The 25,675-nt window shown below is 39.7% G+C and overlaps 1 protein-coding gene across 3 annotated transcripts in view; it reads left to right on the forward strand.

Annotated features, from left to right (window-relative positions):
- Positions 1-25,675, forward strand: part of VRK1 (VRK serine/threonine kinase 1) — a 74,940-nt gene that overhangs the window by 47,109 nt on the left and 2,156 nt on the right. For 2 of the 3 annotated variants that reach the window (XM_059183066.1, XM_059183065.1), the window contains exons 5-12: positions 274-361; positions 2,615-2,723; positions 2,842-2,934; positions 5,413-5,545; positions 6,324-6,444; positions 6,742-6,800; positions 10,895-11,073; positions 22,657-22,744. In XM_059183066.1, coding sequence (XP_059039049.1) covers positions 274-361; positions 2,615-2,723; positions 2,842-2,934; positions 5,413-5,545; positions 6,324-6,444; positions 6,742-6,800; positions 10,895-11,073; positions 22,657-22,744 — 870 coding nt within the window. The remainder of the gene's footprint in view (positions 1-273; positions 362-2,614; positions 2,724-2,841; positions 2,935-5,412; positions 5,546-6,323; positions 6,445-6,741; positions 6,801-10,894; positions 11,074-22,656; positions 22,745-25,675) is intronic. The other variant, XM_059183067.1, reaches the window with a different exon arrangement.

Consider the following 25,675-nt stretch of genomic DNA (forward strand, 5'->3'; position numbering starts at 1 on the left):
ACTGGCATGCTGTGGTTGGATTTTCTTTTTTTTAAATGTCTATCGGAGATTTTTCATTTTAAAGACAATGTTTAGAGCACGATAAAATTTTATGTGTTAATAAAAATGCTTTGATTGAAAGGTACTTGTTATTTGTTATTATAATGTATTGTTCACGTTTTTATGAAAAAAAGATGAAATCTTATTACATGTACAAGTACATTCTGCTCTTAATGATTTAAAAAATCATGTAGAAGAAAAGTGAAATCACAGGCCTGTGTTTTTAACTTGTAGTTCAGAAGTGGATTCGTACCCATAAACTGAAGTACCTGGGTGTTCCTAAGTATTGGGGGTCTGGCCTACATGATAAAAACGGAAAGAGGTAAAAATTTGCATGCTTTATGTTTCTTCTCCCTCTTTTGAGCACTCACTGTCCACGGTTTACTAAGCACCTGCGTTTCTGCTGGGTCTCCCTCTGGGCTGTGGGGCACGCACTTGGCAGAGACGAACAGGACATGAGCCCTAGTCCGGAGGACTTGTGTGGAGCACTGGCACCTGCCTGGAGCCCAGCTGACGAGCAGGAACAGAGCAGATACACCCTGCATTTTCTCCTCTTACAAATAAGCAAGCAAGCAGACAAGAACTCCCATGTCATTTATGTATGGGAAAGGGAGCCCTTCAGGCTTCAGTTTGGCCTTTTGTATTAGATACACGATCTGCCCACAGCAGCGTCCTCTTTGTGATGTTTCAGTGTAGCTGGTGAGAGAAAACAAAACACGTATGAGACAATTACAGCCACGAAGTGCTACTAAACTCGGTGACTCTGATTTGTTCATGTCTTAGGAGTTCTGAGATTGGAGAGAGAACATTGCTGGCACTGCTGAGTTGGAGAAAACCTCCCGTGCTTTGGTGCATGATTGACATTTTTAAAAATACTTGCATGAATGAATGGAACTTCCTGGAGTAAGGCTGGCAGCCGTCCGAGGAGTAGATTTAGTTCGGCCCTGGGGGTGTATTGGTTAGGGTGCTTTCAGCTGTAAGTAAAGGAAAACTTTGATTCTGCTCTCTGATGGGACTCTCGGGGGCCCAGGTTCCTTGCCCTTTTGCCCTCCTCCTCTTGGCTTGGTGCTGTATTAATTCTCCACTGTGTGGCCTCAGGTGGCTGCCCCATTTCTGGGCATCACATGCAGACAGACACAGCAGCCCACGGCAGTAGGAGGTATTGCTTGTTGTGTGTTTTCCTTTCCTGGCAAAGGAACTTCCCTTCTCATGTTTCTTGGTCTGGGTTTTATCGGTGCTCATTGTTAAACCTGCCACGGGCAGGGGTTGAGCGATCAAGTGACTGGCACGGTGAAGCACGTGGCCGTGTGGCAGAGGATGGACTGCTTGGGTGCAGTTGCTGCTCCGTTGGAAGGGGTGGAGAGGAGAGGTAGTTGCTGGGTGGGCAGCCCACGCTATTTTATGTTTGGAAGTTCTTATCCTGTATTTGTATCTCTTAGGAAATAGGATGAATTTACTGAAATGACAGCTTTTTTTTACATATGGTTTTGCTGGGACAAGTCTCTATAGTTTTTATGAAAATTTTTGGAGAAGTAGGATAGAACTGGGAATAATTACACATATAGCAGGGGTTCTACATCCGAAGTAATTAGAATAGTGCTGTGTACAGAAGGCTTCAGTCCATGCTCACTGTTGTTATGATGGTCATCACTCATCTTAGCCCAGCTGGAAGGGACATTATGAATGTGGTCTTAGTTTTTACTGATTTATGGAGTGATTTAACCAGACGAGTCAGAATCTGGAAAACCAGATAGAGATAAAAGTGATCCTCAGAGCATACAGTGAACTGTGTTACTGGAGTGAGGTGTTGCTCTTCGGATACTCATAGAAATGGCACTTATGATTGTCGAATGTTGGAATTTGAGTGCCAGAAAAGACCTCAGCACGCATGAGGCCCCACGCTGTCATTCAGTACCTATGGGAATTGGGGCTTACAGAAGTAATGTGACTCGGCCAAGGTGACATAGTGGGTTTGTGGCAAAAGCAGAAATTTGCCCGTTTCCCCAGGATATTTGTTCTTCTTCCTTTGAGTATTTAACATACAGCCCCTTTATACCTTTTACATAATTTTATGGAATTGAGTTATTGTGACGGCATCTCTTTATAGTCTCAATTTTAGTAAAATGTTAGTACTGCCAAAATGTACCCTAAAAGTAAAGAAAAACAGTCACAGACAACGAGCTAAATACAGAAACAAATTAACTTTGGTTTGGGGAAAATCTGTGATACCAGTCTTCCACGGATTGTTTTATCTTTCCTGTGAATGAATCTGCCAGCGTCTTGTCTGTGGACTGATCACCTCCTGTTGACCAGTGTCTCAGGAAGCTCCCTGGCTGCCACCAGGAGGAGGCCCTCCAGGCAGCACCGGGAAACACTCCCAACTCTTGAGCTTTCTAGTTGGAAGAAGGGGTTTCAAACATTTGTCTTCTTTCCTTCTCTCTCCTTTCTTTCCCTTTCATTCTGCTCTCCCACTAAACATGGCCTTGGAAAAATTACTGTCAAGGGAGACTGGTCACCGCAAAGTAGGTTTTTTCGAGTTCTTTTTAGTTCGTTGACTTTTCTTGTTTGTCTTTAGTTACAGGTTTATGATAATGGATCGCTTTGGGAGTGACCTTCAGAAAATATATGAAGCAAATGCCAGAAGGTTTTCTCGGAAAACTGTCTTGCAGCTAAGCTTGAGAATTGTATGTGAGCTACATTCCTCTTGTTTTAATCCAGTAAAGGCGAGTTGTGTTGAAGCTCGGTCCTCTGCTGGCTGGTGCTAGGTACTGCATTAATTTATTCTATATGATGCTTTCATAGCTGGATATTCTGGAATATATTCATGAGCATGAGTATGTACATGGAGATATCAAGGCCTCAAATCTTCTTTTGAGCTACAAGAATCCTGACCAGGTAGTTTTATTAACTTTAATTTCTACTATTTAAAAGCTCTTGTTTGAAAACAAATATGGTTGCTTTGAACTTTTGAACTTGTGCAGAAGTTTTACTTTTTGGAGTAGATATGGTAATAATAATATTTCTTCTTGACACTTTTATCTAGTTAACATTCTACACTTTTGATGCGATTTGTTGGCACTTTATCAAGTTGGCTATTTTGCCCTAAATAATATTCAGAAGAAGTGCTTGTGATACAAAATGAATTTCAAATAGCTATTTGGGGGTGGAAGCTTAAAATTATATAGTGCACCGATGAATTATGTTTGCCTGTCTGCTTTGTCATTTTTTTATTTCCTTTGTTCAAGAAATCCATCAAATATAAGTGTTCTGTTACTTGGAAAATTTGGTGTTTAACATGTTGATTATTCAAATCAATTGGTTTACAGAAATATCTTAGCTGTCTAAATTTGTATACCCTTAGTGTTTAGAATTCAAATGTGCATTTTTTTTTAGTTTATTGCATTCACTTTGTAATTTTTACTTTTTAAGGAAAAGAGAAAAGCTAGTGTTATTATACCTTTATTCAGATCAGTTGAGTTGGAATAGAGGGGTTTATACAATTTTCTTGAAGCTGTTTGCACAATTTTGGTTAAAGTAAGGTTTGGTTGGCACTCCTGGTCAGGCCACTGCATGGGATCGCTCCCATGTGTGTTCTTGCGTCTTATTGATGCTGTATAAGAAAGGGTTGTCTACATATTTTAAGTGTGTTTATGTTGACATTCCATTTTATTTTTTTCCCTCAAACCAGTCTTTAACTTTGTCTCGCCCAGCTTGCCCTTTTTCCTTCGCCTTCCCTTTCATCCTGCCGTCTCAAGTATTGCCCCATCCCCTGTCTCTGTCATGCTGGCGGTCAGGATCTCCGTGTACAACAGAGGAAAGTTGCTTACCTCTAGCATGCTCACAGGGAAATCTTACAGGCGCTCAGAGGACTCCCAGATATCTTGTGGTAGATGTTTTTAAAAAGGTTAAAAGCGAGCGAGCAAACAGGACACACTGAGAACCTGAACCAGGATTCCATTAATTGAAATGAACTGGAGGTATACAATGTAATAAATAAAAATATAGTTCAGTTTGCAGTTAGCTAAAATATGCTGCCTCTTGTTTATAGGAAAATATTTTTGCAGCTCTGTTATCTTTCGGGCATATGCTTTGGATGGGATTATTTTTCTGGTGTTAGATGTGTGTGCTAGATCCGTCCCCATATTTTTACTTCAGTTTCCTCTTGTGATCACATGCATACATTTCTGAGACAGTTACCCAGAATTGGAGATGTGGTATGTGACTATGGAGTTGAAGAAAGCCAAATTTACTGGCTTTGTATGCTCATCAGACCCACACGTACATGCCCACAAATATGTGCTATTAAATATTAAAATTTAGTTTCAATTATGAAACTTGACTTTTTTAAAAAAAATTATTTATTTATTTATTTGACAGAGAGACAGAGAGAGAGAGAGAGATATCACAAGTAGGCAGAGCAGCAGGCAGAGAGAGAGAGGGAGAAGCAGGCTCACCACTGAGTAGAGAGCCCAATGTGGGCCTTGATCCCAGGACCCAGGAATCATGACCCGAGCCAAAGGCAGAAGCTTAACCCACTGAGCCACCCAGGCACCCGAAACTTGACTTTAATATATAATATTTAAATGGAGATAAGAGCCTTAGCTGAAGGTTATTCAGATCATTATGTTGTCTGAGATATTTTTGTGAAATGAATTGGTAAACTGATTACTTCATAAGTGGAGGAGCAGAAGAATAGAAAATAATTAATGTATCATGTGTCATCTAAGTCAGTAGTCTTATACTTAGTGTGGGGCTGTTGTTTTGCAACAAGTATTGGTTTCCTCTGTGCTCAATTGTGTTTTGGACTCTGAAGAAAAAAGTATAAGATTTTTAGTCTTTGCTCAAGTTAAGGAAACGGGATTAATTACAAGTATAATATATTTACCTTAAAGAAGTATACAGAGTCAGGTGATATTATCTGGACTGTAGTGATGTGGGCATTCAGCATTTTTCTTGAAATAAAAGGTTTTTCAGAATTGGGGCACGTGCGTGGCAAAGTCAGTTAATTGTCTGATCTTGGTTTTGGCTCAGGTCATGATCTCAGGGTCCTGAGATCAAGCCCTGCATTGGGCTCTGCACTCAGCATGGGGTCTGCTTAAGACTCTCTCTCCCTGCGCCCCTCCCTGCCTAGGCACTCATGCACCCACTCTTTCTCACCCTAAAAATAAATAAATAAATCTTAAAAAAAAGAAAGTCTTTCAGGATTAAGTATTTGCTATTTTTAGCATATTGGATTTCACTTGTTCGGGGTACAATGTTGTGGTCCTGCAGAGGAATCCACCCTTGAACGAGAGTATTTTGTCTCTGGGCCATAAAGGAGTGTATGTGCAATCATTTTGACTTTGATTTTTCTTGGTGCTTGGACATTTGTAGGTGTACTTGGTAGATTACGGCCTTGCTTACCGGTATTGCCCAGAAGGAATTCATAAAGAATACAAAGAAGACCCCAAAAGATGTCACGATGGCACTATTGAATTCACCAGCATCGACGCACACAAGGGTGTCGGTATGTCAACAGTGCCTGACCAAGAAATAGGCTAACATTTCCCTTGAAGTCCTACATAGTTCTTAATTTTGTACAAACAAACAAGCAGATAAATCAGAGTTGCAGAGGCAGGATAGGGTGGGGCAAGGGTGGGGGCAGGAGGCTGGACTCCTGGAGTTGCGTAATAGGGCCAACAGGGCCTTTCCCTGGTGGTCTTCTGTCCTCGCCTGTAGCAGGAAAGGTGGCTCGGTCAGCTCACTGAGGATTTCTTTTTGGTTCTGTTTAGCTTAGTCAAATGGAGGGTGTTTTTTTTCCCCCCTTAAAAGTCTGTCAGTTTCTTATGCAGCCACAGTTTTGTAGCAGACAGACTGACTTTGTCACCTCTGAAGTCAGCCTGTTCCTTTAGCAGGTGTTTTGCCTTTCTGTGCCCAGCACTGTGGAGGAGCCAAGACCCCCAGCTCTCTGGGCTTCTCTGTAGCTTATAGCATTTTGGTGTCTTTGAGCTTTCCAAGGACAGTATTAAATGTGTCTCTGTATAATAATTTATTTCCTAGACCAATAGTCTTAGTTTGCAACTCTAGAGTTTGCTAGTTGGATTTTAAAGTAAGTTGTTAGTTGGATGTAAATTCATATTTTCATATTGCCCAATATTTATTCAATACTTTTATTAAATACAGTGATAAGTTTTGATGGAAAACAAGACTGTAAGATTGACTCTTTTACCTTATTGGTTTATATATATTTGAGACTATACCTCAAAGTGATTTTGGTGTTTAACCCGTTTCTTTTATATTCATAGCCCCGTCAAGACGTGGTGATTTGGAAATCCTTGGTTATTGCATGATCCAGTGGCTTAGTGGCCATCTTCCTTGGGAGGATAATTTGAAAGATCCTAACTATGTTAGAGATTCCAAAATTAGGTAAAGGAAAACTTTAATAGATTATTTTGGGCAAAATCTTGATAAGGTACATGTATTTAAGGCAGAATTTCTTGATGGATACTATAGTTTTAACTGCTCCTAATGTAGAAATAAGAAAGTACTTGCTACATAGGAAGAGTCTTTGGTCTTCTGTTCAGTTTGTTTTAGAAGAAAGTCTGTAAGCAGATTTAGGAGGTAACACAGCACTGTTTATTGTGCTATTTACTGTTATTAAATATTAATAAATTTCCATGGAGTAAACTTTGAAACAGTGACTCATTCTTTAACTTTTAACAGATACAGAGAAAATATTGCAGATTTGATGGACAGATGTTTTCCCGAGAGAAACAAGCCAGGTAGGACTTCTTAAATGCTCATACGGGTTTCATTTTCTGTGAAAAAAAGACTAAAAGTCATGATGTCTACAGCATTTCCTATAATGTGAAAGCTTAGGTATTTGCAAGTGTGATCATTGTAGTGGAGCTGTTCTCATCACCACAGCAGTTCCCTTTCCAGAGTTGGGCTAAAGGGGTCCTTGAACTTCCTTAAATTATTATTCAGCTTTCAGGAGAGAAACCAGATTTCTTTCATTCATTCAATGATTTTTTTTGTTGAGGCTTGATTGTGTGCCAGGGAGCATTCTAGGCACTAGAGATAGACCAGTGCGCAAAATAAAGCAAAATGCCTGTCTTTATGAAGCTTGTGCTCTAGTTGGGAGCGAGGGACAGTAAACATGTGAGTGAATCGTAAAGCATGTTATGTGGTTAGTGCTACGGAAAAAAAAGAAAGCAGGGGTTAGAGTTAGTGGGGTGTGGGGATGAAGTGAGGAATAGAGTGGGAGGGAGTTGGAGTTTTAAATACAGTGGCCAGGATGGCCTTACTGAGGAGGTGACTTTTGAGCAGTCGGAGATCGGGAGTGAGCTGTGTGGAAGTCTGGGGAACAGTGTTGGAGACAGACGGCATATAGGTTCCTGGTGTGCTTGCGGGGTGCCTTCTTTTAGGGCATCCATCAGAAGAGCTTTGGTTTTTACTTTGAGCAGGAGTGTAAGGTTTGGAATAGAAGAGTGGTGTCGATGTCTGCCTTTAAGCAAAATCTCAATCTCCTGTCCCGAGCATAGACTGCCAAGGGAGGAAGGCAGGTATGAATAAGAGCAGGCTCAGAGGGCCCCCCAGTATTCCAGGCAAGGGGAGTAGCACTGGGGGTCTCAAGAAGTGGTCACTTGGCAGATTTTCAATGTGTTTTTAAGCCTTTGCTCATTTGTCTCCTTTTCAGGGAAGTCCACCCTGACCTCGTGCTGTTTAAGATTACAGTCCTGCCACCCACACAAGAAATGGAACCGTATTAGGCTTCCCAGAGTCCCCCCTTGTGCCTTCTCCCAATCACAGGCCTTTCCCGCTGGCTTAATAAATCACCAGCCTAACTCCCAACCCCAAAGATTTGTTTTTGAGCTATGTAAAAATGGAATCATAGAGTGAACAACATAGAAAAGAATCCCTGTCCTCGTGACATTAACTTCTAGCTCTGTTAGAGTCCTGTTTCTTTTACTCAGTATTGTATTTGTGAAATTCATTCCCATTGTTGCATGGCTTTTTAAAAAAAATACTTCTATTTATTTTTTTTAACTTTACTGATGAATATAATTGTATACATTTAAAGTGTACAGTGTGATTTGACTTACATTTATATCGTAGAATGATTCACAAGATCAAGATAATTAACACTTCTGTTATCTTACAGTTAGCTTTGTGTTTGTGTGTGAGTGTGAGTGTGTGTGTGTGTGTGTGTGTGTGTGTGTGTGGTGAGAACGCTCAAGATCTGTTCTCAGCCGCTGTCCAGTCTGCAGTACCAAATTATGAACTGTAGTCCCCATGCTGTGCACTGGGTCCTCCTGGGACCATGTTGTTGCACGTTTAACAGGGATGAGTTCGTTCTCATTTCTAATAGTATTCTGTTGTATTTATATCTTATTACCTATTCTGTTGTTGGCTGTTTCCAGTTTTTGGCAATCACAGACCACCAGTTACACATATAAGTGTATAGTTCCCCCCATAACTGATTATCACGCCTTACATGAAGAGGGGCCAGATTTCTTCCCCATCCCCATATTTATAAACAGTTGTTTATAAACAGTTCCATTATTTATAAACAGTTGACCCAGTAGCTTTTCTTGAAAGAAACAAAAACAAAAACCCGCTCTTTCCATATGGTGCTACCTTTGTCTTAAATCAGCTGTGGATCTGTGGATTGGTTTCTGGACTCCTTTCTTACTGTTATTATTTTTGTCCCTTCTTGGGCTGCAGTGTCAGAATGACTCTAGCTTTACCGTGAGTCTTGACCTCTGGTCATGTAAGTCCTCCAGGACTGTTGTTCTTTTAACTTGACTTTGCTGTTTTGCAAATCTTAACCCTTTGAGTATCTGTATACATTTTCCACGCACATGCCGTCCCTTTCCGGGTTGCTGGAATTTTGAGTGGGGTTGCACTGACTAGATTGGCTGACGTCCTTACGCTGTTGAGTCTTCTGATTCACTAATGGGGCATATTCTCCACTTCATTTCTTTCACTGCGTTTCGTAATTTTGTCCGCAAAAAAATCTTGCCCGTTTTCATTGTATTAGTTGCCAGGTATTTGATGGTTTTTCATGCCATTGTAAATGATCTGTTATTTTATTTTAAGATTTTATTTTATTAGAGAGTGCATGCGCATGAGTGAAAGGTGGGACAGAGGGGGAGGGGAGCAGACTCCCTGCTGAGTGTGGAGCCTGCTGTGGGGCTGGATGGATCTCATGATGCCGAGATCATGACCCCAGCTGAACCAGGAGTTGGGGCTTTTTTTTTTTTTTTAAGATTTTATTTATTTGACAGAGAGAGATCACAAGTAGGCAGAGAGGCAGGCAGAGAGAGAGAGGAGGAAGTAGGCTCCCTGCTGAGCAGAGAGCCCGATGCGGGACTCGATCCCAGGACCCTGAGATCATGACCTGAGCCGAAGGTAGCGGCTTAACCCACTGAGCCACCCAGGCACCCAAGAGTCGGGGCTTTAACTGAGCTACTCAGGTGCCCCAGAATTTTTTTTTTAAATTTTATTTTCCAATTGCTTGTTGCTAGTACCTAGAAAACAGTATTTTAATGTTTACTTTGTATCCTGTGACCCTGGTAAATTTACCTATTATTCCCACTAGTTTTTTATGGATTCCTTAGGATTTTCTGCATACATTGCTGTGTTTTGAATACACCATTCCACTCTTTATGCCCTCTCTTGCTTTCTTTTCTTGTCTTACTGTACTGACTATTACACTGAATGGAAGTGGTGAATGTGGATATGCTTCCCTCTCAGAAGGAGACTTTTCCATATGAGACCACATAAGGTGATGTTTGCTTTAGGTTTTCCATAGATTCCCCCTTATCAGGTTAAGAAAGCTAAAGGGAGGGATTCTCATTTCTTTTTTCCCTCATCTTTCTCAAGTACCTAGAATTGTGCCTGCTGCTGAGTAAGTGCTAGTCAGTGAATGAATGGAGGTGTGTGTGTGTGTGTGTGTATGTAGCACTGACACGATCTCTTGGTTTATTGCATGTGGGGTGTGGGGGGAGATTTCTGGTTTGAGGAGCCGGAAGAATGGAATTCTCAGTAACTGGGGTAGGGGAAACCACAGGGGAGCAGGTTTAGGGGGAGGTCAGGAGTTTGGATTTGCATCTGTTGGGATTCCAGAGGACAGTTAGAGATCCAGGAGTCCGTGTCTGAGGCCATGGGCGCACAAGTTCCTAGAGGCTGGTGGAAGGGGGAGGCTGGGGAGTGTAGGAGTTGTTAGCCCAAGCATGGATTTCTGGTGTCCAGGAGAATCGATCATGACTAGTAAGATTTCTTTTTAGGGGAGTGGTCCTGCCTCCGTGTACAGTGGGCCTTTCATCATTCAGAAGCTGATTTTTCTCTTTTATGGGAAAACTAGGTCTTGCTTCTTTCTTCCTTTTTCAACCTGGTTTTGGTATGTTTTATTTCCCATTTATACAAAGAATACAGCTGTTTTCTATAGAACTAATGGCTTTCATGGCAAAAAAAAAAAAAATGGACTGTGATATTCCTTGTACTTTAGTATCTTTTACTTTATAATCTATTTGAGGTCCTTTCCTGTTTTGTTTTTGTACCCTTAAAAGTACAGCAGTTATTTCGTGCCTGTTTAAATTCTAGTATGTCTCTTATCTTTTGTCCCTTTTACATAATATCTCTTATATCTTATCTTTTGTCCCTTTTACGTTATATCTCCAAATAAGTTTCTTATTTCACTTACCTGACAATTCCTGACTTCAAAAGCATACTTTCCATTGAAGAAGTGATTTATGTAAAAAACATGGTCTAATAGGATACACATTTGCATTCTAATGTTGCTATAACCGTGAGTTATTTTCTTCAAAGAGATAAATTAAAAAATTACAGAATAATTGTGTTACTCTTTTAGATGAGATTGCTAAATACATGGAAACAGTGAAATTACTGGACTATGCCGAGAAACCTCTTTATCAGAACTTGCGAGACATTCTTCTGCAAGGACTGAGAGCTATAGGAAGCAAAGATGATGGCAAGCTGGACCTCAGCCTCGTGGAGAATGGAGGCTTGAGAACAAAGTCAATAACGAAGGTGAATTTTGTCCCTCAGTTATCCTTTGGCTTCCTGTGATGGTAATTGCAGCAAACACTAATTTTAGGGAAATAAATGAGTAAAGAAAAGTGTGGCAGATTGCTTGGCAGTTACATATCTGTCACCGTTAGGTAAAGGAACATTCTTTATGAGACATGAAAGATGTAGACGATTGTAGAAGAATAAATAGATATCTTTTTCTTTTGTCTGGTAGCAAGTTTGTAAATTCCTGGAGGAGTCTAACTTGGCATACTGACATCTGGCAGGGCGAATTGGATAGGGCACTCGATTCATAGCGTGGGTAATTTTTCCTCCCAGGCGACCTAGAAGGGATGGTCTTGTCTCTTACCTCTTCCTCCTTTGTTGGTGGGCTCAGAGCGTTTAGCATTTGAAAATTGGTATTTGAAAGTTACTATTTGAAAGCTAGTGTTTGAAAGTTACTGTGTGAAAATTAACATTCAAAGGTTTCCTTGTTTGGTGGTGTTTACCATTTGAACGTTATTTTGCTCTTTATAGAACTATTATATAAAGCTTTGTATCTGCATATAAAGAGGTTAATTTATCGGAGAGATAGGTTAACTGAACTTTATGGGCAAATTATGGTGCAGGTGTAAATAACTCCTGGTATCCTTTAAAATTTAGATTTTACAGGTATGCATTAACTTATTGGTTATTATTAATAGTTAAATTATTGATTAACTCAGAGATTTCCTTGATAGTCTGAAATTATTGATAAAACATGCTATCTGCTTTTAAATGGGAAAGAACTACTTTTAGAAGAAAAAAATATATATATTTTAAAGATTTCATTTATTTATTTGAGAGTGGCAGTATGAGAGAGAGCACAAGCAGGGGGAACTGCAGAGGGAGAGGGAGAAACAGGCTCCCTGCTGATGCGGGGCTCAATCCCAGGATCCTGAGATCATGGTATGAGGAAGACCAACTGAGCCACCCAAGTGCCCCAGAAAAATATTTTTTCTACAATATTGACTATTTTTACTGTCATTGACTTTGTAAATTCCAGTAGATTCCTTTGGAAATCTTGTATTCTGAACTATGAGAAAAAAGGTTTAAAAACAAATTTTCTGTCTTTAAAATAAGAGGCAGCATTATTAAAATGTTTCTATAATTCTTTTTAACTTAGAAAGGAGATCGGAATTTTGAAATTGTATTTTGAATTTTACTTTTTGGCAAATAATAGGTATTTTTGTAGTTTCGCTCCAAAATCTGAATTAGACACATACATCTACATATACATTTTTTTTTTCTTTTGTAAGTTTTGTCTTAATTGCATCGCTCCATTTTTGTGGTCAACAAGTGTGCTGAGAGCCACATCCAGCTCTGAAATGAAGAGGATAAAATGGCAGCCCGAGTGGAACTTTTCAGTAAGGTAGTGGACTTAGAGTTTGCATGTATGTATAAACATACAGCATGGGTCTTCGTGCTCAGGACAGACTTCTGTGCATTAATATTTATAGATAGCTTTTGTGGTGTTTTCCTTTAAAATTTTGCTGATTGAGCTGTGAAGATCTCTGTTGCAGTGAGAACTTGTCCAGTGCCATACCCCCTTACTTTGCAGATCACTGTTATTTGGACTTACATGCTGGAGAAAATTTGGTTTCTGCAGCTTGGCTGACTTTATAGCTGAATAGGTCAGTCTGCTGCAGAGCTAACATCTGTGACCTTACAATTCTCCTGTGTCCTTGGGTAGTTCAGAAGGCTGAAAATTTCCTGCTGGATCATCCCCTATGTGTATAAAGCTTTATTTAGAGGGGGAAAAATAAATAACAAGTGAACTATTAAATTTCCTTTATTAGTTTACTGCCCTCCCCCCATAGCTGACACAGGGCTATTCTTTGTATTAAAAAAAAGTTGATAAAAGTTAAGATCAGGTAAGATCATGAAGCTGCTTGATGGTTATGTAACTGGTGGTGAGTTGGTAATTTGGTGGCCTTTTGTCTTGCATTTTAATGTGGAAGAGTTGGACCAGGCCAGTTTTCATTTTTAAGATTTTGTTTGTTTGTTTGTTTCTTTTTTTTCTTCTTCTTTTTTTTTTTTTTTCCAAAAGCCCCAGAACATTTTCTTCGAATAAATTGTAAATACTCCACATTTAAAGCAGGTAAAAGCAGAGCTCCACCAACTGAGAAGTCAGGGGCTCTCTGCAAGGAAAAGCTTTTCCTTTGATAAGTTAGTATTTCCTCTCTCTCTCTCTCTTTTTTTTTTAAACAAGGGGAAAATAATCAAGATGTCGTTTTTTGCTCTGGTTGCTAGGAAGCTCCGTTCATTATGATGCTTAATCAGAAATTGTATTAATCTTTATAATTAGCATATATTCTCCTTTCCTTTTGTTATGATTTCTTAAAACTTTCTAAGTACATGTTCTTTGTATTTATGACACTCAAATCTCTTTCAGAAAGGAGGGATAGTTTTAATCAGTTCAATAATTATTTCTCTTTATGTTTCTGAGTGTTGTCCATTATGGTGAAAACCTATGAGAATTAATTAGCAGTGGACTGAAACAAGGTTTCTATCCATTTTTAAATAGCCATGCTTGCTTATGGTACAGTAAATTTGGGAACTAGAGTGAACTACGAATTTACAACTTGAGAATATTTTCAGCCTCAGTAGCCCAAGAGTTTTATTTAAAGCACAGGATCTTGGGATGACATAAGGCTGAAGTAGAAAAAAACTAAGTATCAGTCTACCCTTGGGAAGTACATAGCCAAAGATTTTCATTGTTGATTAGAACTGAACACTTGCATTAGAATTGGGCAGTCTAGTTCCAGCAGTTATTGGATTCAGTGTGTACTCTTAAACCAACATTCAACAATATAAAGGTCTAATTTATGTACCTGGTCTAGGCTAGGTCCCTGGGGCTATAAAGATCAATAGCATGTAGTTCCATCCTTAAAGAATTCCTCCCTGTCCCATCTGGGTTAAGAACAGCTTAATTTACTGGAAAGAACTCAGCAAGTTAAAAGGACATTAATACCTCCATTAGCTATTTTCTTGTAAGGTTTTGATTAAGTTGCTTGCCCAAGCCAACAAAAAGGGCTGTTCATTAGAATTTCTCGAGTCTCATCCCTGGAGATTCATTGAGTAGGTCTGGAGTGTGGCCCTGCGATTTGCATTTTTTATTTTCAGACAGTATATACTGTTGTTTCCTATGAATGACTCGCACATACCCTTCTTTCCACTCCCACATTTTTTAGTTCTTTTAAGTTATATTATGCTAGTTGGCCTTCCTAGAGTTTCTCTGAAAAATGATTAACCATTAAATAAATCCCTGCTGGCACTCAGCCTGGAACATGGTACAAAGAGACAAGTAATAGTAAAGGCCTTCCCTTGCCAACCAGTGGCCCGCAGCTGCTCTGGTGGACAGCTTCCTGTCTCTTGAGGAGACGGCACCCCATGCAGCCGGTAGTTTCACTTAGATAGCTCCAGATAAACCTTACGAATTTGGTGAAAATCTAACTTGGTTAGCACGCTTGAGCTCTCTATTTTAAAGCTTGTTTTATTTGGCTGGATTTTGTCAGGTGTCTTTTTTCCTCTATGTATATATATATTTTGAAAGATTTTATTTATTTGTCAGAGAGAGAGAGAAAGCTTAAGCGGGGGGAGCAGCAGGCAGAGGGGGGAAGCAGGCTCCCTGCTAAGCAAGAAGCTTGATGTGGGACTTGATCCCAGGCCCCCACAATCATGACCTGAGCCAAAGGCAGATGCTCATCTGACCAAGCCACCCAGGTGTCCCTTTTCTCTATATTTTTAAGTAAGATTATGACATATGTAAGAAAAATGTACAAATAAGTGTGCAGTTTGAACTTTACAAAGTGAGCGTACACATTTAAACATCCCCCAGATCAAGAGCCCCAGAAGCCTCTCTCAGGCCCCCTCTTGGTCTTATCCCTTCATTAAGAATAACTAGTGTTTTAACTTACAACACTGTAAATTAATTTTGCCATTTAAAGAAAATTCATAGTGGTAGCACCATACAATGTGTACTTCTATTGGGTCTGGTTTTTATTCATTATATGTCTGAATTTCCATGCTGTTGTGTGCAACAGAAGTTTTCTATGTCTTGTTACTGTTTAGTATGGCACTCCATTATGTGAGTATGGCATAATTCCTTTATCTCTTCTGTTGGTGGATGTTTATACTGGTTCTGGTTTCTGACATTGTCGTAGTGCTGGTTAAGAACATTCTTTTAATTTCTTTTGGGAACTGCATGTATTTATTTCAGGTGGGCTATATCCGTGACAGAAGTACTGGGGTAGAGGGCTTACTTATGTGTAGCTTTCGTAGGTGCTGCAAGCAGTTTCTCCCAGCAGCTGTCCTACTTGATGCTCTCACCACCAGCTTATGAGAGGTTCATTGCTTGTCAACACTAGATGTTGCATTATATTTAATTTTATCCATTTTGATAGATGTGCACTTGTGTTTCTTTGTGGTTTTAATTTAATCTCCTTTATAATATTGATTTTGAATACCTTTTCATATGCCTCCCCGTCTCCATCGCCCTTTCTCTGTAAGGTGCATTTCAATTCTTTTGTTCATTAAAAAGGGGGAGGTTGTCAGTTCTCTTTTGATTTGCCAGACTTGACTACTTTGTATATATATAATCTGTGTATTATACATATATATATTTTTTTACAGTTGGTAGTTTATCTTTTCATTCTGTTAATGTGGTAATATCTCTTGATGAACAGAAAGTTCTTTGATTTAGTGAAGCCTGATTTATCAGTCTTGTTTATGGTTAGTATTTTGTATTCTATCTTGGGAAAATTTTGTCTACCAAGATCGTAAAGATATTCTGTTATTATCAAGAAATATTATCTTTTGTATTCAAGTCTGTAATTTCACAGCAGCTGATTTTGTGCATGGTATAAGTCTATGTTTATTTACCTCCTATGGATAACCAGTTGATTTGAACCATTTATTAAAAAGTCTGTAATGTCCCCACAACAGGTAGCAGACTTTCAGGTAACCATATGTGTTTGGGTCTGCTTTTAGAACCTCTGTTCTGTGCCACTGGCCCACTTATCTTTTTTGCCAAGCTGCACTTTTTGAACTACTGGCTTCATAATGATACCATGATGATGGTGTAAGTCCTCCAACTTTATTCTTCCCTTTTTTTTTTTTTTTTTTAATATTTTATTTATTTATTTGACAGAGATCACAAGTAGAGAGAGGGGCAGGCAGAAAGAGAGGAGGAAGCAGGCTCCCTGCTGAGGACCCTGGGATCATGACCTGAGTTGAAGGCAGAGGCTTAACCCACTGAGCCACCCAGGTGCCCCTGTTCTTCTTTTTGTCTTAGCTATTCTTGGCCCTTCAGCTTTCCATATAAATATCAGACTCAGCCTATTAATTTCTATACAAATAGTTCTGGGATTTTGATGGAGATTGTATTGACTCTATCAATTTGGGAAGAATTGGCATCTTCACAATATTCTTTTCTGTCCATGAATATGGTACACCTGGCTGTTTATTTAGGTGGTCTTTCATGTATCTCAGTCATGTTTGCAGTTGTCCCTGGCTGTGTAAAGATCATACGCATCTTCCATGGCTATTTTCTTGTAAGTGCTTAATTCTTTTGTATTATCTGTAATTACCACAGAACTTCCCTTCATGTCATTTGGTCGTCAGCTCTGTCTGCTGTTTTTTGATGTTTCTAATATATTTATGAGTTCTGTATTGATTATTATTCTATTTATTGGCTGTGCAGTTTCCTTGTAACCTCTTCATTTTCTTTTTTAAATTGTCATTTCTCATTTACTCAGTTTTTAAAATCTTTTTCTTTTTCTTTTTTTTTTTTTAAGCCTCCAGTGCGTGTTATAAGATTTTCTTCTTTTGGGGCTATTGTGTTTTCTTTCAGAGTGGAATCTTCAGCTGTCTTTTGCATGCTATGACCATTTATTTCATCTTCTCTTTTTGTCCCCAAGGATTCTGACTTTGTTGGCATGCTTCTTCTCTGGATTGTATTAATATTGAATACTATTGTATGCTTTACGTGGGCTTAACAGATTATTGTATTTGTGAATCCTTGGGTTTGCCATTTGATGAAACTGTTTTGTTTTTCTTCAGAGATTGGGTTTGAGGGTTTGGCATTGCTAAGGGACTTTCCTTGCCTGTAGTTCATACTCTGGGAGGATCTGGAGAGCCATGGCTCAACTGGTACTGCAGGTCAGATTACGTGTCTTTCCTCAGTACCTGCTGCATTTCCTTCCTGGCCAGACGATGCCAAAATTTGGTAAAATCTAAACCCAAAGTAAGAGAAACCCCGTTGGGGATTCTTCTCTTAGCTATGCTTTACTCATTTTCTCTTTTGTAATCTATTTTGGTAAATCATTGTTTATTGCTGAAAATAATTAGTCTTGAATGATTGTGGTTATTTGGCCCTCTTTCTCCAGGCTTCTGCTCCAGGGAAGAAATGGAATCACAGGTTCTGGTTTCGCAGAGGGACGGTGTGGGCATAGGGAAGGTCTTTTCCAGGGGCTCGTCCAGTCTTTCTTTTCAAGCTTCCTGTTTACATTCTGTAAATTGAAGGTCAGTGGTGAAAAATTTCTGAATGGTGTTTGCTCATGTTCTTTTCCCCAGTATGGTTCAGGGGTGCGTAGGAGCCCCATGTTGCTTTCTAGCAGTGTCTGACTCTTCTTGGCCACCAGTTCCCAATGGTAATGGTGAGAGGCTCTGTCACTGTTGCTGCTGAAATATTACTTGTTATTTTGTGTTCATTTCTTCAGAGTTTAGGTGAGGCAGAGGTTGAAATACTAGCCCCCAGATGTCCCTTATTTTTACACACAGTTTAGCTTGTTTGTGGGTGTGACATCGGGGCCACTGGAATCTATGCCCTTCCCCCACAAAAGACCGCGCGTGTTTGTACTGTCACCTTCTCAGCTCCTCATAGACCGTCTCCCACATTACAGTCCCCTGGCAGTTCACTTTTGTACACGTGCTAGCATTAATTCATTGTCGGATAACAACAGTAAATTCTTCATTCCTCGTGGTATCTTAGGAGTGGAGAACTTGAACCAGTGAAGAACAACGTGTTCCAAACTTTGTTAGTTACATGTGGAAACATTGTCTTTGGCTAAACCCTTTGCCCAGACCTGTTAACAGTCAGCGGAATTCACGAGTTGTGCTTGCTTCCCTACCTCCGGAGTAGACGAGCTACACTGTTGACAGGACATCTGAACGTAAGCAAATAGCAACAGCAACTGCAGATAAAACGAAGTCCCGCATGGGCTCCATTTACGGTGCATCGATGCTGCACCACATGGCGTTCGTGGACGTGGGCTTCCCTTGGACGCTTCCGTATGGTGATTTGCAGAAGCCTGAAGTGATTTCTTCCAGGACTTAACAGTGTAGAAACTTGACGTGTGTGTGTTTAATATTTTGATAAAAACTAAGATTACTCTTTTGCTTGAATCTGTTTTTTAAGCATGTATTTTTCAGCTTGAGAATGCAGCCCGTGACCTTGCCAGGCACACAGTAGGTGCTTAGTAAATATGTGGTGGGTTCTCTGCCCTGGCAACGTGAAGGCCTGTGTCACTGCGGAAGGAAGTTGTAATAGTCATGATTCTTGTTACAGCCTTTATCACTAGAACTCATTTAAAATAATAAATCACTTTAATGCATTCTAGCAGAATATTTTTAGATTATTCTCCAAATTAATCTGCTCTTCTTTTTAAGAAACTCACTTCCTGACCCGCTTCCCATCTTTTCATTTCTCCTTTTTCTGATTATGTCTGACCTTTTCCTGCTTTTTCTCAAAATATATCTGTAATGACGTCATGTGCACTTAAACGTCACACAGGCTGTAGAAGGCTTGGTGCGAAATAGGAAGTCATCTCTTCATTGTTACAACACTAGTCGAATGGTTGCTCGGCAGCTGCAGCCCCGTAGGTATTTCTGTGTAAACTACCATGTTAGGCCCCATGGGAGCTGCACAGAGGAGGAGCTGTCTCCCTGCCGGCTGGGAGCCCGTGCAGAATTGGGAAGCAAGAGTGCGGACGAGGCTCTGCTCTGTGGACTCTCCCTCTTTCGGAAGCGAGGCACTACCGTGAGAGCACAGCCGCCAGGAACTGTAAGGGGGCGGCATCGGGCTGAGATGGCCCCTGGGGCAGGAGCGGAGGACTCTGAGTCCTGGTCTCTCCCACCGCAGCTGAGAAACACTGAGCCGGTTCTCTTAGGCTCCTGCTGTCTCCAGCCTCGGCGTTTTCTGCCTCCATTGTGAATTCTAACTAGCTCCACTGGTTTTGTTAGTACCGTGTAACACACGTGTCTGCTCTGCTTTCATAGAAGATATGTGTTCTGTGCTTTTTTAGTTACTGTCGAGTAACAAATAATGGTTTTTTGGTTGCTATTAATGAATGTAGGAACTGAAGTAAATAATGCTATTAGTTTATAAAGTATGTACTGTTTGCACGGTGACTTCAGGTGGCCTTAAGTAAATAAATAAGACAAACTGGTGCAGTCAGTCTCTAAGTAATTGTATTTAGAGTTCTCTGTTCATTGACACACGTACAGTACCAAACATTTAGAAATTTTAGGCTGTATACTCAAAGTTTCTATAATAAACATTTGTGATTTTTTAAATAAAGAGTTAAAAACCAACAACAGTCCTAAATACTACTCACCTTTGATATAGCCGTGGATCTGATTGGCTTTTCTTAGAGGCTGTTGAAAGCATCTAGAGGTGATCTTTTGATGTGTGACCTGGGAAGCAAAGAATGAATGGGTCTTTGGTTTTTGCTTCACAAGATTTTTATTCTTTGTCCTGTTAAAACAGCTTTAAGTCTCTAAGTGGTCTCTAGTCAGTGTTTAGACTATTAGTAAATTATCAGTCCAAATGCATCTAGCTGATTTGTCTTCCTGTTTCTAAGCTGGAAGTGAGAAGCTGCTAATTAACTAAATTTTAGCCTAGCATATCTGAACACTTCAGAAATACAATGTGTAATACATACGCTAATACCCTTTGAAATAAACCTCATTTTCTGCAGATATTTTAGCTGTGCTGAATTAAAAGAAAACTCTATTGTAAGTTTATAAGTCATTCTGGTGTGTCGTATAATGTTTTGATTTCATTTATAAATGTAGAGGCACTTTGTGGGACCTGGTGTGGAACATGACAGAGTCAGATTCACGTAGTCCTTTTCTGAAGCCGTTTTCTGTTAAGAAAGAACCAAAATATGCACGATCTGAAGCCCAAGATGTTGACAAATAACAAAATGAAACATTAGGAGATAATCAGGAGAAAGAACCTGCCAGTGGATTGTTTGGAATTTTACTCATTGCCTTATAGAATCAGTAGCACACTTAGATGCTTTTAAACATGAAGGGTTTTTTTGTTTTGTTTTGTTTTTTTAAACTGGTCTTTTCCTATAGACATGGGCCCCTTTTGTCAAAACTAAATACATTCTTAGAAAAGTTGGGCAGGAGATACCCAGCTGGAGTGTGGTCTAATGAAATTCAGTGCTTTACCTATTGCATGGATGCTTAAAATACAGGTGTTTTGTTGTTGTTGTTGTTGTTGTTGTTTTGGTTGGTTGAATACTGGCTGATTTTCATTCCTATGTAATTTACTTGCATGGAGATTAAGATAGCTCTTTTTTATTAAATAAGCTTGAGAACAAGATGAATGCACTAGGTTCTTAGGTAGAATGTATTGGAGAGCTCCCTTTATAATAAGCATTTAAAAATCTGCCTCCTTAAAATCGGAAAATGCATTCTTTCCTGTATGGAAAGCAATATAGTAGTGAAATAGTCCTCCTTAATTTTGGTCCGAATGAACAAAAGTGTCTGTGTTTATTCCTGCCTAATGCATCACAAATCTGCTGACATGCTAACCTTGGAGTCTTGGCTGGCGTTAATCAGGCCTGTGCACCGGCAGGAAAGATGTACCTAATGCACTCCATCAGTGCAGTTTGCATATGGAAGTTCTCACAGGGGAGCTGCCCTGTGCCAGCTGAGGGTTACCTGCCCACTGCAGTTATTGTATGTAATTATCGAACCAATCTGTTCAGCCCAGCAGGGTCTAGATGGTAATCATGAAGCAACACTTTGGAAAAGAAAGATGTAAGGCACTCTCCCCTTCTCTCATCAGTTATATGAAGTTACAGCCACTCCGAACAGCTATTGAGAGGCAATACCTCCATATACAAATCTGCTAAATGAATGCCTTTGAAGGTTTCTTAAGGGTTAGTCAAGTTATTTTTGTCTGGGTGAAGCGTTTTCTTAAGGAGCATGGCGGGGATCTCGGAGTTCTGGTCTTTCCACAGCCACCTTAAGCATATTTTGAAACAGTGGGATTATTTGTAATATGTAGATAATAACAGTTCTGACCATTTGGGGGTTTTAAGGTAATGCGGTTTGAGTAGAGTGGAGCTTTTCCTTGCAGCTCTCTGTGGAACAGAATCCGCGGTTGCCATCAGGCAGGAGAGTGGTGCGCGGTCAGCAGGCAGTGTGCAGAATGGCCTGAAGCAAGGGAGAGTCGCAGATGAAGTTCAACTTAATATCAATTGTTAGAAATAGAAGCGAGGACTTTCTGGTGCATTGTGAATCTGAAATTTGGGACAGATGAGAGGATTTCCTAAATGAAATCTGGGCAACCCAGGGAAGCTTTGAGTTATCATTTGGATTTTAACACATTTAAATTTGAGACTATGTGGGATAAAGCTATAATAGGAGAAATGCAAAGTTGTAAAGTTATTACTGAGTTCTTCCGTAGTCATTCCTACATGTAGATGTGTTGAGTAATTTAAAAACTTCACACAGGACTGAATTAGTTAGAAAATGTCGTAGTGGTAGAAAATAATGAAAAGAAACTGAACGAACGCTTGGGAAGGCTGGCTGGTGACAGACTATAAGCATTAACTCCTAAGTAGCCCTTCACTAGAAAAATAAATAGAAAGTTGGAAAAGCTTGAGGGGATGGTGGAAAACCCAACCTGTTTTTGAGATTTTAGGAGAGCTGTGTACTTTTAAGACTCTTCCTTTACAGGAAGGTGTCCCCCCCCCCCCCCTTAAACTTTTAATGAGAAGTATACCCAACGAAGACATTTATTGGAAGTTTGTCTTTATTGATTCATGTGTAGAATTTTACCACTGATTGATAGGGTATAACCAGTGATACACTATATGGACAAGGTGTATATTTTCCCACTATCAAGTGGATTACCACGCCTCCCCCCGCATATGCCACACACATTGTAAAATGGGGAGAGTGAGTGTCATTGGCCTGAGCGGTGAAACCAAGTTTGTTACATGGTTTGCTTTTAAAAGAGAGTTTCTGTATCATCAGTTCTGCTGGTTAGGCTGTCCATGATGAACTATAAGAAGGGAAAAAAGTTTGAGGTGATTGTAACGAACAAGCTGATGTTCAGACTAACTGTACAGTTGAAGACTCTCTTTATCCCATTTTCTTCATCCACAGTCCCTTCCCCTAAGGTAACTACCGCACTGTGGTCGTGTGTATTCTGACGGTATGTTTTGTTATACCCACCCCTTGACAGATTTGCAAATATACTAGTATCTGACCATCAGCCCGTATCTCTCTTTCTCTTTTAAAAAATCTCTGTGTAACAAGCGCAAGAAAGGAATTGAGGAGAGCACCAAATCCAGTGTCGAAGATATGGACTGCTCCAGTACACAGACAGAAGAGGCCACAAAAACCCGTAAGCTGAACAGTCTTGCCTATTAGCTTTTTCCATATATAAACACACATTACATTTCCTTCTACTAAGTAAGAGGTTAGCTTATAGTCATAACATTTTGATTTTATAATAAAATATCCTACAAGAAAATCTTCTATTTTATAGTATCATCACATGTTCTTTGTACATACATTGCACTGTTTACTATTCACAGTAATCACAAAGTTGGGGTGGGGAGCTACTCTGATCTTGCATTGAGGGAGCCCAAGACACAGAGCCCTTAAATGGCAGAGCCGGAGCTCTTAACCTCTCAGGCTGCCGTCTCTCCGTTTCTGCACATTGATCCACTTGACAGGATCTGAGGGAAGGTTCGGATCAGGCGAGTAGTATCTGGGCTTATGTAGCTGCCGGTTCTACTGGCCTGAGCCACCCCAGTGCTCCCCACTGAGTCTGCAACCTCTTCTTTTCTCTCAGCAAGTTGGGACTCAAGGAATTAAAGCCTCAATCATCACTTTTCCAAGCCCTTGAAGTAAAAAGCAGAGTATAAAGTAATTTATGAGATGGCTCGTAAACTGGTGGTGAAGCCTCTTACAGTACGGAGCCGAGGTGGCATTGACATCAGTAGGGCCACATCTGCGAAGGCCACAGCGGGGCTGGGGCTGGGCTTCCTGCCGTGTGTGTGCTCCTCTTAGGAGATGGCCAGTGCGGGACGTGTAGGTGCACTTTTGGGTGGCTCAGAAAAGGGAAAACAGTTGCCAGGTTTCCTAGGAAATTATTTCTTTGGCGTAATGAAGAGATTCGGTGCGGGCTGCAGTACCATGTTTTTCTTTTTCCAGATTTCTTTTCTATCTCGCTGCCTTTTTGTTTATTTATGAAACATTTCCCACTTTGTAATAGAGACGGCTCATTTTTGGTAAAAGTTTCATTAAAGCCCAAGTGCCCTGTTGAATCAGGCTAGGAAGGTATTTTCCCTTTCCTTTGATCGTGTCACCTGTGCATGTTTGTGGAAGACTAACATTTGACTTTCAAAGAGAATCTTCTGCACTCAATTCTGTTAGTGTTGTCTTTCTTGTATAGTATGACTAGAACATCCTTAGGTTTATATGAATTCACCGCAGAGAATCCTGGGGGTATCTAGAGAGGGAGGATCGAACTTTCCCCGGGAGGCTGAAGGTTTTGAAGAAGTTCCTTTTTCTCTCCTGCAGCCATTTCCCGAGCCCCACGGTTCTCCCGCCTCCCTTCTTGTCCGTTTTGTTACTAGGAAGTGAGGAGTCCCGAGGAGCAGTGCATGGAAGCCTGTCTCAGCCAGAGGCTAGCAGCAGCAGCTATGACAGTGAGTGGGAGCAAAATTAAGGAGCATTTGTAAAGATAGAGCAATATTCTTACTTAAAAAAAAATCCCTTATATTTTAAAAAGGGCAGTTTTATTTCAGCAAAAAGCCCACATTGTGGTAGTAAGGTTGATACCCATTTAGATCAGAGTGAATTTACAGCTGTGCATGGAGAAGACTCATGCTTCTTTTGATGCCTGAAGGTCATTTGTTACCTGAACTTTGCTTTAGTGAGCATCAGTTATTTGTTTTGATACATCAGTGATTTTAAAACTGGACTATAATTATGAAAAAATGCTTTTTATACTTAAAATTTTAATTTAAGGTCCTTACATTGCTGGTTTTTACGGGGAAAAAATATATTAGTATTTCCATTTTATTTATTAATAACAAAAGAAGAGTGTGGACCCCATTGCATATTTAAGGAGAACAATCCAGATTTTTTGTTTCAATTTAAACAAAAAGAAGATAGAGAATAATTGAATTCTCCCTTATTCATATAAACTCCAAATTGCTCTACTTAAATGCTGTTTCTCTTCTTATTATAATTTTTCCTTTCTCCTAAAGTTCAGGGCTAGTTAAAGTATTTTACTGTCTAAATATTCGTAAATGAGAGAAATATTACCTGAGATGGTAAAATGTTACTGCTTCTGGGGGAAAAAAAAAAGGCCAGTGTTCATGAAATTTATATTTGTATTCATCATTTTAAAGTAACTTGAAGGAGGAGGCACATTATTATGTTTGAATTTTGTTTTAAGGAAATGTATAATACAATTCAGTGACTTCTGTGTTCTAGAGCTTTAAGATTTTGTGTCATAAACGTGTTTCAAGAATGGTTACCTCTAACAGCAGCAGCTTTAGAAATGTCAGTTTCTTCATTAACAATTTTATTTTCAAACACAATTTATGGTTTACAATATGGTAAGAGATTTTTCTCACTGTGTGATCTTTCAGAATGCTGTGCCTGGCAAAATGGGAGCAACTTTCCTTTAATATCTATTTAGACCATTTTAAAAACGCGTATAATTTTCTTGATACACCTAAACTCATTTTGACTAGTTGGGGGTCTATTGTGTAAGAACACATTCTGAAAGCTTTCAAAATGTGTATTGTGTAGGTTTTCTCAAAGAAAGAGAGGGGGTGACGGGGTGGTTTTCAAGAAGAACAGAGGCCTCTAATCCTTTTATTTTTATGCAAGGCATAATTTTTACCAATTGAGAAAATTTGGTTATTTGCTGCAAGTAATTTTTTCCCCCACAAAATGATAAGCCTTAAAAACCATGCATATTCTGGCATTTCAGAACTGTCCCAGTACTTCAGAATTGTACTAAAAATTAGTTAATGTAGCCATGATATTTATGGCTAGCTGCTTTGTCCCTCCCATTCATAAAATGGACAGTAATCCACAGCCTTCTCTTGTTAATGTTATATTTGAACAATCTTGAATTTTGGTCCATTCTTGAGAAATCTGAGGGAAGCAGAATTGACAGTTACCTCTCGAAGATCTATGATCCGGTCAAAAAAGGGATCTTTTTAAGGGCACACTACAAAGACACTTCCCACTTGTTCTAAATTTTTGCATTAATAAAATTATACAAGAGCATCCAGACTTATACTTTTCC

Source organism: Mustela lutreola, chromosome 7, assembly GCF_030435805.1.
Source record: "Mustela lutreola isolate mMusLut2 chromosome 7, mMusLut2.pri, whole genome shotgun sequence".
Classification (NCBI taxonomy): domain Eukaryota; kingdom Metazoa; phylum Chordata; class Mammalia; order Carnivora; family Mustelidae; genus Mustela; species Mustela lutreola.